The sequence below is a fragment of the Dromiciops gliroides genome, chromosome 5, assembly GCF_019393635.1.
Source record: "Dromiciops gliroides isolate mDroGli1 chromosome 5, mDroGli1.pri, whole genome shotgun sequence".
Classification (NCBI taxonomy): domain Eukaryota; kingdom Metazoa; phylum Chordata; class Mammalia; order Microbiotheria; family Microbiotheriidae; genus Dromiciops; species Dromiciops gliroides.
In genome coordinates, this window is record NC_057865.1 from 45,253,445 (window position 1) to 45,272,986 (window position 19,542).

The following is a 19,542-nucleotide window of genomic DNA, read 5'->3' on the forward strand; positions in this document are numbered from 1 at the left end:
CACCACCTAGCTGCCCATGATTTTCTTTTAAAGTATATAAGATCAACCTGTAGCTTTCAAAGATGTGCTTCTCTCCACTTTTCTTCTTTTTTTTTAAACAAGAAGCCTGAAAGACCCATTTATTTTTCTTTCCTTTCCCTCCTTCCCTCCTTATGTCCTTCCCTCCCTTCCTCCCTTCTTTCCTTCCTCCTTTCCTTCCTTCCTTCTGCTACCTTATCCCTTGTTAGAAGATTGGGACTGGTGGGTCTTTGAGGGCACCATGACAGTTTCCCCTTAAGGGAAGCTGTGGCTTATAGAACATACTCATGGAAAAATACTGACAATACCAATTTTTGAGGATTGGTACAGCTGTGTCTCCCAAATAATGTTTTGTCTACCACCAGCTTTTTCTTCCTGCAACCCCCCCTCAAAATAATATTTTGTCGCCCCGCAAAAAAACAAAACAAAAAACCCCCCACAAAAAATTATATTTTGTCCCGACCCCTGATAAGCCATTTGGCCAACTCCAGGAATGCCATCCAAAGTCACAGCATAAGAACTCCACCCTCAGAAAGGCACTTCGGAGCATAGCCCCACCTCCAGCAGGAGCACCCCTTCCCTTTGGAGCACCCCCCAACTTCCTGCTGAGTGAAACCATGTCTCTGTGCTCCCCAACGCATCACTGCCTTAAAGTGAGTTAGAGTCTATATTAGTGTGTATGCCTGAGTTATATGTTGGGTCCTCTCTCCCTTTGCCCCTCTTCCCCATTGCTTGCAATAAAGATTTGCACTGAACTAACTCCCATTGTTTCCCCTATTATTGTCAGCGCCAGATCTCATTAAGGGGCTGTTTCCCCCAACAGCCCACCAGTACGTTTCCTTAGACATAAACTGGGTACTGGGACAAGGACTGAACATATTGACACTGTGAGCCCAGCAGCAGAAAGTAAGGGTAAATGGGGGAACCCTGTGTTCTCCCAGAAGGGACTCTTTTATGCCAGAACACTGTCATGAAAGACCCCTACTCCCCTCTCCCATACTCCTTTCCACATTGGAAACACACCCACACACACCCACACCCACACCCACACCCACACAACCCACACACACCCACACACACACACGAAAAAAGCAAAGCCCTCCTAACATTCAGTGAAGCTAAACAAATTCCCTTGTTGGTTGTGTCTGAAAAAGTCTTATTCTACACGTCACCTCTCCATCTATAAGTAAGGTAACTTGCTTTGTTCATCATCACTTCTAGTGATCATCATCACAGCTGATCATTGCATTGATCAGTTCCCAAATTTTTCAAACTTGTTTTTATTGTTGTGTCCATTGTTGGAGGAGATAACATTCTAATAGGAGAGACAACACACACTGAGAAGAGGTGTCCAGGGAAGACTATGTTGGTATGGAAAGTCAGAGATGGTGGATTAGAAATGCTAGTACTGATATGATTATGGCTTCAGGACTAGGAAGTGGGGTGTGGTGAGGTGGGACAGAGAGCTTAAAAATTTAAGCCTTTAAGAGAATGAACTGAATATGAAATACAAAAAAAGGGCTCTAGGAAAATCTGAAGGGGTGTTCACTTTGAGCTAGAGGGATTGGGAAAACTTTAATGGAGGAGGTAGCTGCTGAGGAGAGCCCACATTCCTGGTAAGGGGACTGGTCTGGGGAGCTGGATGGAGGAAGAAGGGTGTAGGATGAAATAATTAAATAGTTGAGCAATTTGACAGGACTGAAGTGACTCATCCCGGATCTCACACAGCTAGTCAATGTCTTGAGCTGGAACTTGAACTCAGGTCTTCCTGATTCCAAGTCCAGCGATTTATTCACTACAGCATTGGTCCTCTGAATCTTCATACCAACTTGGAGATCATCATTGCTGAGTAGAAGAAATACTTTGGAATTCTAGAACCCACAACAGAACTTGTTCCATTGCTTTCATTCTTGCTTCTAGTATAAATTCTTCAGTCAGAACGATATGTTCTTTTCTTTTTTCTTCCCTTTTGCAGGGCAATGAGGGTTAAGTGACTTACCCAGGGTCACACAGCTGTAAGTGTCAAGTGTCTGAGGTTGGATTTGAACTCAGGTCCCTCCTGAATCCACTGCATCACCTAGTTGCTCCCAGAACGGTATTTTCAATGACTACTGTATATTGTTCAGACCTCATCAATAAACAGTATACTGGGGAACACAATTAGTGGATAAATTCATTGATTTGATTTTCTAGCCAACATATCTTGAATATTTGCATTACTAATATGGTCTCACACAGTCACTTAACACTGATTCACTTTTCCACAATCTATTATGATTGAGAGTATGCATCTGGGTGTTTCACATAATATGTGCTTTTTGTTGGTAAAGACAAAACTTCAAAGAAACTTCATAAATACTATAGCTTTAATAAAAGCCCAGTAGGTCAATTAGAGCTCCCTCCTTAAATTCCCCACCCCACCCCACCTCCCCCAGGTTAATCTAAGAAGTCATTTAATGGTTGACTGATACTTAAATTCAAATAAGCCTCAATAAGGGAGAATTTTAAACTGGGTTTAAGAAACAATGCCACCTGGGCAGCTAGGTGGTGCAGTGGATAAAGCACTGGCCCTGGATTCAGGAGGACCTGAGTTCAAATCCAACCTCAGACACTTGACACTTACTAGCTGCATGACCCTGGGCAAGTCACTTAATCCTAGACACCATATAGTTGTACAAAAAAACCCAAACCAAAAAAAACCAAAGGTGACAGGTGAAATTGCACTGGCTGGTACATAGTAAGCATTTAACGTTTGCCTGTTTAGAATTAAAGCATAGCTTTCCAGCCCTTCAAGACATTTGGTTTCTATATTAATGTTATTAATGCATATTATTAAAGCCAGTACATGAAGTTCTCTGGGTTAGCAATAATTTTACACGTAGTTCTAATCACTTAAGTGTATTACTACCATAAGCATTTAGATCCTATGTAGTCTGAATGGCCAACATAATGAGAATGAACATTGTAGATATGTATAGATATTTAGATATGTATGCTTTTAATGTATAAAAATGGCATGGATTGTCCATTTGAGTTTCTGTAAAACTTGTGTGAGAATTACATTGGTTGAAATGTGTGTCTAAAGTGAGAATTTTGATAGGATATGTGTCTATGTAGACATTAATACAATTATACTAATAGTCTAAACATGTAGTACGAAGTTTGTTTCAATTGTAAAAAGCTATTCTTACTGATCTCATGGCTTTTGTTGTTTCATTTCATCCTATATTATATTTACTATTATTGATACTAAAAACAAGACCATAAAAAAAGCCAGTCATACTCAAATTTTGTACAATCCAGCTTGGTGGGAGGGGGAACAGATACATCTAATATTCAGATCAGTAGAATAAACACAAGCTACAAATTAATGGTTTAGTGTTAGAATTCTCCTAGGAATGTTAGAGTTGGGGTCCCCCGGTCAGTCCAAAAACCATTCCTAACCCAAAACATTGCTGAAATCCTACATACTTGCCACTAAATAGAAAAACATTCATACCTTATTTTGAGAAAAGGTTTAAATAGAATGGGGAGGTTCTAAAAACTTTGGGGCCTTCTTTATCATTTCCTCAATTGTTATTTTCAGTTATTGGAACATTAACTGGATAGGTAGGGTGGCAAGTGGGCAGAAATTTGTGGAGCACATTAAGGGGATTCATGCATACACATTAGAAAACAGTTGCTTGAAGTACCATACAGTGTTGAGATGAGACCAGGACCTGTCTTTTACCACCTCCTTCCTGACATTCCCAATATTGGCCACCAAGTGGTGGTGTTGACTCAGGAAAGCACAGATGGCATGTAAAGGCTGAGATCAGGGCAGTGATGGGCCACCGAATGGATGATTGTACATGTTATTTGCAAGCTGGCCTTTTGTAATTACAGACCTATGAACAAGTGGGGATCACCTAGGGATCTGGGACTCAGTAAAGATATTTCAAGGGAAAGCAAAACAAAGGGTGACAAAACAGCCTGACTTGATGACCGTGAAGTCTCTTCCTTCCTTAATTTGGAAGGGGTCAGTAGTTCCATCCTTTGACACCAACTTGAGCTGTTATTTCCTATTTGACCACTTTTTTTTTCACTTGACTTCCCAGGTTCTCCTTCAATCTATTAATGAACCAAATCTACTCAGCCACCATTTATGACAAGTAGTAGAGGTAAAAGTTCGATCCTCTTACATATAATAAACACCAAAGCTATACAGCTATCAGATTTTGAATTTTCTCCATGTAATTTTTATGTCTGATTGCTATTTACCACCTTACTCCCTTGATGGAGCCTAGTAGTTAATTCAGAGACCTTCTCTAATCACTGGTTGTTACCTCCCTCTCACTCCCCCCCAGCCCAAGTTGAAGATAACATACTTTGTAAACCAATACTATTACCTTCTTTTAGGTGTTGAATTAGGGGAACTAATTTGATAGAAAACTAGGGTCCTGGAGTCTGCTTATGACCTAGCACTTATAAAGTCTAGATGGCTGATTGAATTTTTGCTTATAAAAGCATCTAGAATCATATTTAATAAGTATTTGGATACTTTACACTAAATTTTAGATGTGGAACATGAACCTGTGTGACTCTTGTTCTTGTGAGAATGAGTTTTGTTCTAATTAAACCACTCTAAGCATCTAAATTAAAGCAGAAACCAGATCTTTTCATCTAAATAAAGGAAAAATTTGTTTTCATTTCATACATGTCATCTGGGGAAACCACTTCTATAAAATGAGAAATGTGAAAGAGAAAGGAAGTCCTCCAAAACAGCTCAAAGATCACTATAATGTATATTATGTTATACATGAAAATAAATACAACTCTCCGTTATTTAAAATGGATATCACATTTATATGGCACATTACCAGACTGTTGATTCCATAGATTAGTATTTTCCAGAGATCTTAACTACATTGCAAATTCCAAACTTAAACTATAAAGAGAAGTCTTATTTCTAACGTTTTATTACATGAACAAAAACAAAAAAAGCTCCCCTCCCCCCTTATAAAAATCATGGGTGAACAGAATGAATTCATGAAGGAGGCAAGTGTATTTATCGAGTATTATGGACATAGGTTCAGCTGGCACACAATGTGATATAATATACATTTCACAGAACCTTCTACTAAACCAAAATTGACTAACTATATTAATTTGATGAATATTTACCAGGCACCTACTATGTATGTACACACCACTATGGAGAATACAAAAGCAAGGTCCCTGTCCTCAGAGTTTATTATTTAATAGCTTATACATTTGGGTCCAGTTCTTTTGGCTATCCTGCTTGAATACTGTGCAACTATTATTAATTCACTTGACAAAAACATTGGGGCTATTGTCTCCATTACAATTTAATAACTAGGTAGAGAGGAACTGCATTCCTAGGTGTTATAAATCATGGCACACCCCCCATCACATCATCCCAATTCCACACTTCCAATTTATCTCAAGACTGTTCAAACTGACTTCTTCCTTTTCCTTATTCTTCAGAAAAGTCTGAAATAAGGAAAAGGAAGATTCTTGGCTTATTTCTTATTTAAGGCATGAGCCATGAAACAGGTATAAAAGCATCCACAGATGATAATTTTCATGACAGTACCGCAATTCCAGTGACAACTTTTTAAATTAACAAGGAACTGAATTGTGGCACTGGTGACAGAGTTCAGGCATGTACTACACTTACTTGTTCCAAGGATTTCAGTCAGTAAAACGAAAAATGGTCATGGAATGTGCCATTATGTTATTAAGGGGAAGTAAGTAGCTCAAGATTGTATTTAATGTTCCCTTTTCCTTCACTGCTCAGCTGATTATTCCAATGTCACACAATAAAATTTAACTATTCTTGGAAAGAACTACTTGCTGATGGATGAATCCATTTATTTGAGAAAGTTTATATTAAAAAAAAGTGCTTGTAACTTGGGTCTTGTTTAAACTTGGGAGCATAACTGCTCACAAAAGTGTTAATAAGCTTTTTATTGTTAAGCTGCAACATACATGGTTTAATACAACAAAAACATTTTAAATCAAGTGAAAATAAACTGAACAATAAACACTCAAAACAAAATACTTTCCATTGGAAATGTGTTAGGATGAATAAAGGGCTTAGTTACCATCTTACTGCAATTTTCTTATGTGTTACTAGCCTACAGACATGTTTTCTGTAATCATGCAGATGTGAATGGATTTTTGAATGATTAAATAAATGAAAAGTCCGTTTACTGCAGAGACTCATTTCACAAGGTAGCCAATTTGGCTTAGAGAACAAAACTATTCAAGAAATACTCCATGTGTTTTTGCTCATTTTAGAAACCATGAACCTTAAGCTGCTCCTCCTTGACAATGCCAACCTGTAAAACAAAACACATTTTTAGCAAAGCTGTTTTCAGAATAAATTGCCCTTCCCTAAAATAGCTGATATAATCATTACTGAAAGAACAGGAATGTGAGGTCATTTTAATGACAAATCAGGTATCTATCCATCTATTCTTCGGCCGCTATACACAAATACTCTATTTACCAACTACTCAGTGAATGAGTACCATTTCTATGAAGGTGATTAGTTGTTTTGTTTTTGTTTTTGTTAGTGAGGCAATTGGGGTTAAGTGACTTGCCCAGGGTCACACAGCTAGTAAGTGTTAAGTGTCTGAGGCTGGATTTGAACCCAGGTACTCTCTCCTGACTCCAGGGCCGGTGCTCTATCCACTATGCCACCAGCTGCCCCGGTGATTAGTTGTTAATGTGTAAATATGACCTTACTAGAAATCTAAACGCTGCTCTATTTCACCTGCAGTCACTCACCTCCAGGAGAAACTGGCAAATGTTCTTTCTCTGGTCACCTTGAAGCTGGATAACCTCACCGTACTCGGGATGTTCAATCACAGTACCATTACAAGCAAATTTCTGGAAAAAATACATCCATATCATAGCAAATGAGCCACGAGCAATTACAGCTCTTATCAGGAAATGGAAAAAAGGTTTCACTACATATAATAGCATCAAACATTTTAGTTTTGCACTAAATGAGAATACACTAAAAAACAGTAGTTTATAAATGCCGGCAAACTAATACAAAAGTTAATCAAAACAAAGCACTTTAATCATATTAAAAACCAAAGGATCAATTTTCACATAAAATATCCAATTAAGGACTTGGGCTTTTTACCTTTCAAACTGAGACACAAGACAGCAACTAAATATCTGGGAATTATACTAACACTTCACTTTTAAGAGTAAATTATTGTACACAATTTAAGCTCTGAGGACAAAACTAGAATCCAGATACTTGGTTTCTTTATATTTTTCTTTTCTGTAAAGTCTAACGTTTATACCTTTTTGAAAGCTTTCACAAGTTTCTTTTTGTCATAATCATCTGCAATTCCCTGAACAGTAGTCAGTGTCTTTCTGCCGTTTCGTTGTTGGATTCTTATATGAATGTAATCCTCAGTCCCTGCCGGGAGTAAGTCGTCACCCTTAGTTGCATCAGCAAAGGGGTCTGTGAACACAAAACCAAATAGAAAAATAATAAATTACCGCAATAGGAAGTAGCTGACAAACTAGACAAGTGATAAAATAATTTTCTGGCTGTTAAGCCATTTTTTTGCCCTATCATCAGCTTTCCCCATACCCAATAATTTTGCTGAAAGGACCCTCATCTTCACCTGTAAGAGACCCAGATGTCGGTTGAAACTCAAGCCTAAACAGTTATCATAGCCGATTATATGTAAAATCTATGATAGATAGGGCAAAGTCTTCTAGTTTTTTATTTTCAGATTTTAAATGTTTTCCTCTTGGTTGAGGTAGGAGAAATCATACTAAGCCACCGGAAGGAAGATGTTTCTACTCTCATTAAAAACAAAAATCTTGATCAATCGCCCCCCTCCCCTCCCCCGTCTTAAAATCAGCTCAATTTAGAATTTTAACCTTGTTAACTGCTCCCTACAAAGACGTTATAATGGCATAATTCGAGAAATACCAAGTGTCCACTATGTGCCACCCCGCGCACCACCCTGGGCCAGACCCATTGGGTCAATTGCGCTGCTCTTTCTCCCCATCCCCCCGCCCCCGCCCCGGGGGCTGTGAAGACTTGGGAAGTCTTTCCCGGGGAGGGCCCGCAGGTGCGGGGGGAGTGGCCGCTCACCCCCCCGGACCACGGGGGAGGGGACTCGAGCACGGGTTTGGCCGGGAGATCCTCTCGGGGGGGCCCTCGGCGGCCGCGCAGGACCCCGGCTTGGGGCTGGAAGGGATTCCTGCCCAAGGTCACACGGGGAGCCCGTGGCTCGGCCGGGGTTGGAACCCAGACCCCCGAGTCCGGCGGGCGGGGGCGGGCCGGAGCGGACAAAGGCGGGGGCAGGGAGGGGAGGGGGAGGCTCGAGGGGCCCAAAGGCAGATTCAGTTGGGGGGCCGACGCAGAGTCGGGGGGGCGGGGGAGAGATACCCGACGGGAGGGGCAAAGGGTTTGGGGGAGGTTGACAGGCCCGCGGGGAGGGATAACGGGACTGCTCGCAGGGGTGGGCTCTGGCTGCTGGCGGGCCGGGTCGGGGTCCGGGCCGGGGTCCGCTCGCCGTCGGCCATTTTTCTGGGCGCAGACAAAAGCCCGGGGCGCCGCGGGGGTGGGGGGACCAGCGGCCCGGGGGGGCCGGGCTGTAACGGGGGGCCTCGGGGCTCCGGGCCGTTACTTACCGAAAGATTGGAGGTTCTGGATAGTGGACATGCGATATTAGTGAGAGGCCGGTGAGGGGATAAAATGCCTGCGGGGCGCGCCCGGGAGGACCCTGTGTCAGGAGGCTGTGAGGGTGAAAGGGGAGATAAATAAAGGAGGGGAGGCAGCGGGGGCGGGGAGCGAAGCGGAGGCGGGCGGAGGGCGGCAACGGAGGCGTCGGAGCTGCGGCGGTGGCGGCGGGAGGCGGCGGATGCAGCGGAAGCAAGAAGCGGAGGAGACGCGAAGGAGGAGGCGGCGCTGCGGCTTCTCCCACAAAATGGCCGAACGCGACTATTTAGGCACGCTCTCCGCCCATCCCACGTGACTGCTGCCGCGCTACGTCTCTTGGGACTTGTAGTTTTATCCCGGCGTGATAAGCGGCCGGGAGCGCTGCGTGGTGCGAGGTAGAGGACCACCAATCCCAGCAGGCACCGCGTCCCTCTGCTCTCTGCTTTCCCTCCCCCCGCCCCCGCCCCCGCCCCCGCCCCCGCCCCCGCCCCCGCCCCCGCCTACCTTTTAGCTCCTCAGGGATCCTTGGAAAGTTGATTCTAGCTCCTTAGTGGAAGAATTCTCTCTGTGGGGAAGAGACCCGACCTCCCCCCCCTGTGGCACAGGGGGGTTGGGGTCGTGGTTTTAGAGCTTCGGAGAACCTCAAAAGTCATTTTACTGGGAGGGGTAGGGGAGGGAAGGAGGGATAAAATTTGGAACTCAAAACCATAAATAAAAATATTTATTATTACTTTTTTAAAAGTCATTTTTCTGAAGAGGAAACTGAGGCAGTTGGAAGTGAAGTGACTTGCCCAAAGTCGTGCGGATAGTGGGAAAGCCGATGTTCAAACTCAGACTAACCCAGGACCCTTTTCACATTAATTCAGTAATTCAATTCAGTTAACACCCATTAAGAGCACTGGGTGTGTCAGGTATTATGCTAAGCACCTTATCTATCAATCGACAGTTATTAAGTGTTTACTAGGTGCCTAGGACTGTGCTAAGCCTTGACGATACAAAGAAAAGCTTTGAAAAGGAGTCCTAGCCCCGTTTGGTCCTAAGAATTCTCTTCCTTCTGGAATTTTCCATCCCTCCTTATTTTTGTATTACTCCTTTCACTGGAGACCCAGGTATTTCCCCTTCTCCAGTAGATTATAAACACCTTGGGGATTGGGTCTGTTAAAAGGTTAAGTGATCACACAAACCAGTAAGTGAGGCAGATTTTGAACTCAAGTCTTCCTGACTCCAGACCTAGCTCTCTAGCCACTGAGCCACCCAACTCCCAACAGTTTGCACTTGTTCAGTCGGTGGACTCTTAGTGACCCCATTTGAGGTTTTCTTGGCAGAGGTACTGAAGAGGTTTGCAATTTCCTTCTCCATCTCATTTGATAGATGAAGAAACTGAGGCAAACAGGGTGAAATGACTAGCCCAGGGTAACAGAGCTAATAAGTATCTGAGGCCGGATTTGAACTCAGGTAGATGAGTTTTCCTGACTCCAGGCTGGGCACCTTATCCATTTTGATACCTAGCTGTCCACAGTTTGGACTGGATGACCTCAAAGTACCCTTCCAAATCCTGGGGTGACTCCTATGGCATTTTACAGGTACAGTTTTCACAGATGCAATCTCCTTCCATCCTTACAAGTTTAAGAGGTCTATAATCTAGGTAATCAGTATGCTGACATTACAGATGAAGAACGGGAGACTTTTGGGCAGGTTAAAGGATTTACCAGTCAGTGTTGCAACCAGGGCTGGAACTAAAGACTTCTAGGGTAGTGTCATTTCACATAAAATCCCTTTTTCATATATTGTAATGTCGGTGCCTATTGAATAAATACATAATAAAAAGTACTCAGTTCTCCTTTCTACCTCCTGTTTTTGTGTAGCCTTCTCCATTAGAATAAAATCTTGAGGGGGCAGTTAGGTGGCACAGTGGATAAAGCACTGGCCCTGAATTCAGAAGGACCTGAGTTTAAATCTGACCTCAAATGTTGGCATTTACTAGTTGTGTGACCCTGGGCAAGTCACTTAACCCTCATTGTCCACAAAAAAAAAAGAAAAAAGAAAAGAAAAGAATAAAATCTTGAGGGCAGGAACCGTCTTGAATGTATTTCCATTCGAAGTGCTTAAGCATTATCCCTGGTAATGCTTAATAGCATGTGTGTGTGTGTGTGTGTGTGTGTGTGTGTGTGTGTGTGAGTGTGCGCGCGCGAGCGCATCTCTCTATCTCTGGTATAAATATATATACAGGTCTATACATACACACATACACGCATACATATATATTTATGCCCATACATATAAATACATATATAAAATTACATATAAATACATACATATTGCATTTACAAATAAATGCATACATATATCAATTACATATAAAATATTCCAAAAGTTACTATCGTTTTAAGCTATTGAAACTTCAACTTTAAATTAAATTTAAATTTTTAAACGCGCGCACACACACACGCATACACACACTCTCTTTTGGCTTTTTTATCCACACAAGGCACTCAATAATTCTTGATATGGAAACTCCATCTACTAAAGCAAATCAGCATCTCAACTACGTTCTTGGGGCGTAGCTTGGGAAGTATTGAGAGCATAAATGAGTTTTTCATTATCACACGGTTAGCATAAGTCAGTAGCAAAACTTGAAATCAGCTCTTCTAGACTCCAAAACTGGCCCTCTATCCAGTGTACCAAGCTGCCTCTAGGTGCAGAAATAGGTATTGGAGAGGAAAGCAAGGGTCAGAGAACATAGTCTGTAATCATGCTGGGGATGAGATAACAGCAGCTGGCAAGGGAGAAAAGTCAGACTTTGGGAAATGGAGTGACTGAAAGACAGCATGCTTACAGAAGACCCACATAGGTTCATGTGTGGCAAGGATATTGTTTTGTGATGTTGCTATGAGGCAAATCCAGAAAAGCTTAAACTAACAAGCTTGCATAAGCAGAATCTCTTGAAGCAAAACACTAGATTGAGAGATGGCCAGTTGATGGTGGATTTTCTTTGCTATAGGCGTATATTTTTGGTCTGTTCTTTCTATTTCCCATAGTAAATGTTCCTGAATAGAAATTCCCTAGTGTGGTTGAAATTTCATCATGGTAAAAATTCACTCGGGCAAAATGTGATAGAATTTTGCAATGATGAGAAAAGTCAGAATGTATTCACCCTGTTTCATGGAATCTGCTTATAATGGAAACGTCCAGGAAAGATGCCAAGGTCTTTGGCTATAAAATCCTTTTGCAGTTACCAGATTTACTATCTGCCTTTATATAAAAAAAGGCCAGTGTTTTGCAGGGCAAGGTATATGGAGACAAAATCTGACCTATTTCTCCCACCTACTTTCCTGTTGCAATCAGGATAGCCATGCATATTCATTATTTAAAAATTTGTTTTCTTATTTTTTCCAATTAACAAGCATTTATTTTTCTCTCCCCACCCCACACCTCAGCTGAAGAATTAAAAAAAAAATCTTATAACATATTCAGAGTCAAGCTAAATAAATGCTTATGCTGGCCATGTCCAAAAATCTATGCCTCCTTCTGCCTTTTATTAAATCCATCACTTCTTGGGCAGGAGGTAGTTAATTTGCTTCATCTTTGTGCTTCTGGAAGTATGCTTTATCATTGCATGGATCAGAACATGCATTTTCTCCATTAAAATAAAAAAAAAGTTATTTTCTTTAGAAAGGCAGACTGGGGTTGTGGAAAGAAATGATGTCCTTGGAGTGGGGAAAGAGTTGATTTCAAATCCCATCTCTTAAGGTAATCAACTTTGTGACTATGGGTCAGTCACCTAATTTCTTTCTTTCTTTTTTTTTTAGTAATAAATATTTTTATTTAAAATCTTGAGTTCCAAATTTTATCCCTCCTTCCTTCCTTCCTTCGCCCCTCACTGAGGTAGTAAGCAATCAGATATGTGTTATATGTATACAATTATGTAAAACATTACCATATTAGTAATTTGGTATAAGAAAATTTGAATAAAAGAAAAATAATGAAAGAAAGTGACGAATAGCATGCTTCCATCTGTGTTCAATCAGTATCAGTAGTTTCTTTGGGGGTGGATAGTATGCCTCATCATTAGTCCTTTGGGATTGTCTTGGATCATTGTATTGCTGAGAATAGTTAAGTCATTCAGAGTTCACCAAATAATTTTGCTGTCTCTGTGCACAGTGTTCTCTTGGTTCAGTCACTTAATTTCACAGAGCCTCAGTTTCCCTCAGGATGTTAATAGCCAATACAAATATCCAATGTTTGCAGGAGACTCAAATGAAATAACATGTGAAGCAAGGTGCAAATCTTACATTATATGTATGTCAGGTATTATTATTATAATACCGTTATAAGCCATTGGTTTGATATAATCATTCAATATAGACTTTTTTTTTTTAAAGTGAGGCAATTGGGGTTAAGTGACTTGCCCAGGGTCACACAGCTAGTAAGTGTTAAGTGTCTGAGGCCGGATTTGAACTCAGGTCCTCCTGACTCCAGGGCCGGTGCTCTATCCACTGTGCCACCTAGCTGCCCCTCAATATAGACTTTTAAAGGATTTTTGGACTAGACTCATGATTTCAGTGGTTTGGGGAACTCCAGGTGAAGGGACATGGACACCTGTTCTGTAATTTAGTGTCTTAGGGAATTATCTGAAGCAAGGAGAGATTCTGCCCATGGTCACACAGCCATTATGTGTCAGAGGTGAGACTTGAACCCAGGTCTTTCTGGTCCTCAGGCCAACCTTCTATCCATTACATCATAGAATGCTTCTTTTAAAATAGGTTGCCTTAATCCCACAGTCCCTTAAGTGGATGCAACTCTAAATGGAGCATGATGAAATAAACTATAGAAAGTGTGCCTCGGGGTTTTGAATGTTAGAGTGTAATAGAGCTACATTAAGAATATTTATGGAATATGCTGAGAACAAGTTACTGATGAAACAGTTATTTATATGGCAAAAAGCAAGAATATCATAACCCTCACTGCCATCCCAGCCCTAGCTATACCTCTTGTTTCTCAATCTAACTGTGGAACACTCCAACACAGGGAAGCATTTTCCAGAATTTCTTCCATAAAGGCTTGTTACAACTGGCTCTATTTAAAATAAAGTGATTTTAAATGGGAATACTTTACCCATATGGTTTCTTTGTGGGTGATGTCTTATCAGTAAACTGATTTTACCTTTGGAGAGGAGAGGGAGAAGATTCCTCCTGGATGCTTCACCTGAACTATCAAGTTGCCTGATCTATAGAATGAACTGATTTCTTGGAGCCAGAATCTATTTTGGCCGCTAGCATAAGTATCTCCCATGTTGCTCTACAACTTCCTGGGCACTCTTTTGAAGGACTGAAAAAAAAAAAATAAGTGAAGTACTGCTTCCTTTTCTGTGGTGGGGAGAATTATCCAGCCATTTGCTTTGTTTCTTGTAACCTGCTCTCGCTTCTGTTATGGTAACATTGGCACAATCAGTATGATTCTGTAATTATGGGTCCCCATTCATTACATTTTTTTCTTTTTTAGTGAGGCAATGGGGGTTAAGTGACTTGCCCAGGGTCACACAGCTAGTAAGTGTTAAGTGTCTGAGGCCGGATTTCATTTATTACATTTACTGTCTAATTTCTTCTGTTAGATAGGTGGCACGGTGGATAGAGCACTGGGTCAGGAGTCAGGAAGATTCCTATTGCTCTTCCTGAGTTCAAATCCAGTCTCAGACACTTACTAATTGGATGACCTTGGGCAAGTCACTGAACCTTGTTTGCTTCCATTGCCTCATCTGTAAAATGAGATGGAGAAGGAAATGGCAAACCATTCCAGTATCTTTGCCAAGAAAACCCAAAATAGGGTCACAAAGAGTTGGACACAACTGAAAAAAAAAAACCCAGCCCAACAATACACTGAACAGCAACAACTCTCCTATTAGACAGAGAACCTGTTTTAAGATTGAGAGCAGGGATATGTCCTTTAATATGTACTCGAAAGAGCCTTGGGCAAAACTAATTACAATAGAAATGTGATTTGGCTAATTGAGAGGTACTAAAAGATGTGTTACTTATGAAATTGGATTCTCTCTCTCTCTCCCCTCCCCTCACAGATAGATAGGTAGATAAATACTTATGTAGGTATATCAATATAGGGAGATAGAGAGGTTTTGCATAGAACAGACTATAGAGGAAAGGCCAAGGCATGATGCTTTGTAGCTCTATATAGTAGTGGTGAAAATATGGACCAGGAAGGTTTATGAAGGTTGTCTTTTTTTTTTAGCCTTTGTTCTGTGTTATAGATTCATTTGCACACCAATCAAAGGAGGAGGCCTACCTAGGTCCAGAGCTTCCACATCGATGTTGTAGTGTTTTTCTGGCAGAACCCAATTTATTTTGGGGGACACAGAATCCTAATAAGCAATGAAATAGGAATTAAAAGGAATTTTTCATCCTAAATCAGATAGTTGTCTTGGACCATGGATTTCAAATCAGCCCCAGACACTATAAGACAAAAAGAATAACTTGATTTTACCCTAGAACATTCTGTTGATTGCCAGGCTTGGTATTACTGCTCTTAGACCTTGAACATGAATGAAAAGAACTATTCTTGTCACTCTAACCAAGCTGAGAAGGGGACAGTAGCTGGATTCTCTGAAGCCCAGCAGATGGTAGTAGAGAGCAATTCCAATGAGAAACCAGTGGAGATGACCAGTGACGATGACATGATGCCAAGGAGAGATGATGCGCCCAACAGAAATGGGATGTGCACCTGGGCTGTCACCAGAGGATATCGACATCATTGTTTGATGTGTAAGTTGCCCCAGCAACATGTATGACTTGGTCATATTTTTCTCTCTTCACATACCTTCTTTGAATGTGCCTGGCCACACCAGGACCCAAAGTACATACTCTTTGTTCCTCCATGAATGTGCCTTCCTCCTGTGGATTCTAATGAGCCATTTCACTATTGTTTCCTGGTTACACATAATGCCTATATGTGCCATGTGTGTTCCTTAATTACATGTGTTCAATGCTTCTGTGCTCTCCCCAGTTGGTTGTATGGTAACCAGTACACCTCATGTAAGTATGGAAGGGAATCTCTCCTTGTGGCTTTGTTATGCTGTTTGGTTAAATGCCTTTTTATTTTGAAGTAATTTATCTTCTGGCTGGCTGAAAAATGAAAATACATCAGAACTGATGTATTGATGCATTTAATAAGTATGTGCTCAAGAGCCATTGATTTTGAGTTGATGCTGACCTACAAAATACCTCAAACCTGCTATAGCTTTTCTGAGGGATGTGTGAAGGTGTTCCAAATGCTATGTATACATATGTGTTAACACAGAAGAATGATGAATGACTTCTGTCCATTTTTTCTTTCTAAAGGTTCTAAGTTTATCACACTGTATTCTTTGGTCAAAATTTCCATGAGAAAGAGTTGGATGATCTTCATTCTCTAGAATGAAATTCCAGACTTATGAAACATATCTGTGAAATACAGTTTCCCTTATTAATGGTCATGTCCTGAAAATTTCTAAGTCCGACAAAGAACAGAAACAGCAAAGTCTCCAAGCTGTAGAAAATAGGTTTATTGAGAGAGGGCCTATCTCACAATAAAGCTGGTCAGTTAGGGGTAGGACCTGAAAGACCCCTAAAAGACCTTAAGCAGAGCCAGGAGATGGTATTCATACACTCTATAAACTCCTCCCATTGTATCTTCTGAACATATTTCAAAATGGTACAGAACATGACTTCAATAGATGTTCTTGTGACTCTCACAGATGGTCCTACAGCTGTAAATATACAGAGTAAACATCAACTCTAAGTACAAAGGTCATGCCCTTTCAGCTGATTGGTTGACCATTCTAGAACATCAGTTTAAGGAGTAAGTGTTCATATACATGGCAATGTATCCTGGTCAGTCATGATCTCAAATGCTGATTGGTCCCTTCAGTTTAGAAAATACTATCTTTAGGGCAGCCTTGGTTAACCACAATGTACCACAATAAATACAGTAAAAGGGAATTAGTTATCCAAGACAAGAGCAAGTTCACAATTCACTGATACCTGGAGACACATTACTGCATTGACTTAAGCTACTTAGGAATGTATTAGAGTGTGTGTCAAGAATAATTACATAATATCTATGCTCTCTGCTATAGTATTATTAACTTAAGAAATCAAAGAACACTTAATCTTAAGTAAATCACCATTTGTAGTCTATTATACTGATTACTATCACAATTAAATCTCTTATATTTAAGGGGTGGGGAAAAGCTCACTCACAGTCATTAATAAACAAAAACAAAGAAACATTAATTAGGCAAAAATTTGTTATAGATTTGCTTGAAAAATAAACTGTTGATCAGTTGTGACCCCATTTGGGGTCTTCATGGTAGATATAGTAGAGTGGTTTGCCATTTCCTTCTCTAGCTTATATTACAAATTAGGAAACTGAGGCAAACAGGGCTGAGTGACTTGCCCAGGTTCACATAGCTATAAGTGTTTGAGGCCAGATTTGAACTCAGGAAGATGAGTCTTCCTGACTTCAGGCCTGGTACTCTACCCACTGTGCCACCTAGCTGCCCTGAATAATAAACTAAAGCTAATTAATTTGTGAATTTTTCTTTCTCAGCTATATACCTTTAATTAGAAAAACAAAAAAGGTACTGATTCTTTCTTTCTTTGTTTATTTATTTATTACAGAGGGCCAGTAGCATTTGTACTCTTATCCAAACTACACAAAAAGGCCAGGCAGGGGCTGAATTCCACCCCATATATCTTTCTGCACAACTGGAGGGGAGAAGACAAGAGGAAAGTTCAAGTCTGTGAGAGGTTAGAGAGGAGCAGGGTCGAGGTCACGCAGACAGGTCACTATTGTCAAAGCGCTCTTGGTCATAGGCCTCAGCCACCACCTTTCGGCCAGCAAACCAACGCCCATTGAGGGCCTGAATAGCCTTGTGCGTCTCTGAGGCCGCGGAGAACTCCACAAAGATCTTGACTATAATTTCGGCGTCGTCCTCCTCACCCTGCTTTTCCTGGTAGATGATGACACGGTTGACAGCCCCAAACTTGCCACATTCCTCTGTCACTTCTTCATCCAGGTCATCATCAATGTCTTTGGGATCTACCATGTTGCGTAGAACCATCACGGCGGACTCCTGCTTCCTCAGCAGTTTCTGCATGACCATGTGGCGGGCAGCACTGCCTGAAATGCTCATGTGCTCCTGCTCACTTAGCATCTCTGGTTGCTCTGACTCAGGAAACAATTCCTTTTCCTCCTTCTTCTTGGGCTCCAAGGGGCCTGGTGTCGGAGGGCTAGCCAGGACGGGGTTCACCACCCCCACAGGAGGAATGGTGACGGGGATGGGGGGTCTTGTGGGACTCACACCTGTGATGACTCCGAGGGCCTGAGCCACCATGACAGCTTGTGGTAGCGCCCCTAGTGGCTGGGCCAGGGTCAGCACTGGTGGTACCAGCTCGGGTATGGCTAGAGTGCCCAGCACAGCTGCCCCAGCCACTGCTTCCTGAGCAGTGATCTTGGCTGTGGCAGCAGCGGCTGCTATAGCAGTCGCAGGTGGTAAGCCCCCAGGGGCGTCAGGTGTAAGCAGGGGCATGGGTGGTGTGACCGCCTTGCCTACCCGAAGGTACTGGCCCCCCAGGTCAAAGAGATTCATGGATGAGACGGCATCCTGAAATGACTTAGCCTTTTCATATTCCATGAAACCATAGCCCTTGTGTTTGCCTGTGGTCGGGTCCTGGGCCAAAGTACATGACTTGATCTTGCCGAATGCCTCAAACACACACTTGATGTCATCATCTGAGATGTCCTGGTGCACCGAGGCCACGTAGAGGCGGTTAAAGGCTCTGGCTTCTTCAGCCAACTGGTCAATGATGGGCTGGGCCTGTTTGATGTTACTGGGTCTACCCACCTTAATATTCCTTCCTCCTAGCATCACAGAGTTCATCTGCTCCAAGGCCAGCTGGGCTGCCTCTGGCACCTCATATTCCACAAAGGCAAAACCCTTGTGTTTCATGGTGACTGAGTCCCAGGACATGTCTATGTTCTTGATAGGGCCGAATGGGGCAAAGGCCTGGTGGATGGCGTCTTTTCCCAACTCATAGCAGATGGAGCCCACATACACCCGACACATGGTTGCCAGTGCCCTCTGCCTCTGAGCTGCCATCGATTGCAAAGGTGAGAGAATATCTCCAAAGTCCATTGTCACTGCTGGCGTCTGGAGGTTGGTGAGCAGCTGCTGCGGGTGGGCGATGGTTTGCTTTGCCAACACGCTCTTGACGCTCTGCTCCATGGCGTACTTCTTGGCCTTCTGGAGAGCCTCCTGCTGTTCAGATGTGAAGGGTGGCAGCCTCCGCTTGGCTGCTGCGCGCTGCCCATTTTCCATTTTGATGGGATCTGTGCCTTCTGGAACTTTCCCCTTGTCTCCCGATGCTGATGGCTCGGGCCCAGCTCCTTGCTGGCCATTCACCTGGAGAGTAATGGTCGCTGTCGCCATCTTGTATCTGCCACCGGTACCGATATTTCTATGAGCTGAATGAACCCTACAAGTTGGACAAATAGAAACCAAGTGATGAATACTAAATCATTTTCTAGGAGTTTAGAAAAGAGGGAGACTGGACAAACTTTAATTAAGGGGCCATATTGTTCAAAGCATCGTGGTAAGGGCTGAGGTAAATGTAGAGACAAACAACTTGATTCGATTCCATAAACATTTATTGAGCATTTACAATGTTTATGGAAGCATGGGAGGTGCAGGACTTATGAAAATGAAATAAAAATCAAATTCTTATTTCTAAGACCTTCCTGAATATCCATGGACTAGGTGGCAGAAAGAG

At 42.0% G+C, this 19,542-nt stretch overlaps 2 protein-coding genes across 2 annotated transcripts; both read right to left on the reverse strand.

The window, feature by feature from the left end:
* Positions 1-4,769: 4,769 nt before the first annotated feature.
* EIF1B (eukaryotic translation initiation factor 1B) lies at positions 4,770-8,987 on the reverse strand. Its single transcript, XM_043968225.1, has 4 exons — positions 8,695-8,987; positions 7,344-7,507; positions 6,814-6,915; positions 4,770-6,362 (listed from the first exon to the last, which is right to left on the reverse strand). Exons 1-4 carry the CDS (start codon positions 8,723-8,725, stop codon positions 6,318-6,320), a joined length of 342 nt encoding a protein of 113 aa, XP_043824160.1. The 5' UTR covers positions 8,726-8,987; the 3' UTR covers positions 4,770-6,317.
* An 8,556-nt stretch (positions 8,988-17,543) lies between these two features.
* Positions 17,544-19,202, reverse strand: LOC122729563 (poly(U)-binding-splicing factor PUF60-like). Its single transcript, XM_043968512.1, has one exon. It carries the CDS (start codon positions 19,200-19,202, stop codon positions 17,544-17,546), a length of 1,659 nt encoding a protein of 552 aa, XP_043824447.1.
* Between the last annotated feature and the right edge of the window lie 340 nt (positions 19,203-19,542).

Coding starts and splice junctions, on each gene's coding strand:
- LOC122729563 (XM_043968512.1), bottom strand. CDS start 19,202: ATGGCGACAGCGACCATTACTCTCCAGGTGAATGGCCAGCAAGGAGCT.
- EIF1B (XM_043968225.1), bottom strand. CDS start 8,725: ATGTCCACTATCCAGAACCTCCAATCTTTCG. Junction 6,916..7,343: donor TTGTGAAAGCTTTCAAAAAG/GTATAAACGTTA, acceptor TATTTTTTCCAG/AAATTTGCTTGTAATGGTAC. Junction 6,363..6,813: donor TTTGCCAGTTTCTCCTGGAG/GTGAGTGACTGC, acceptor TTTGTTTTACAG/GTTGGCATTGTCAAGGAGGA.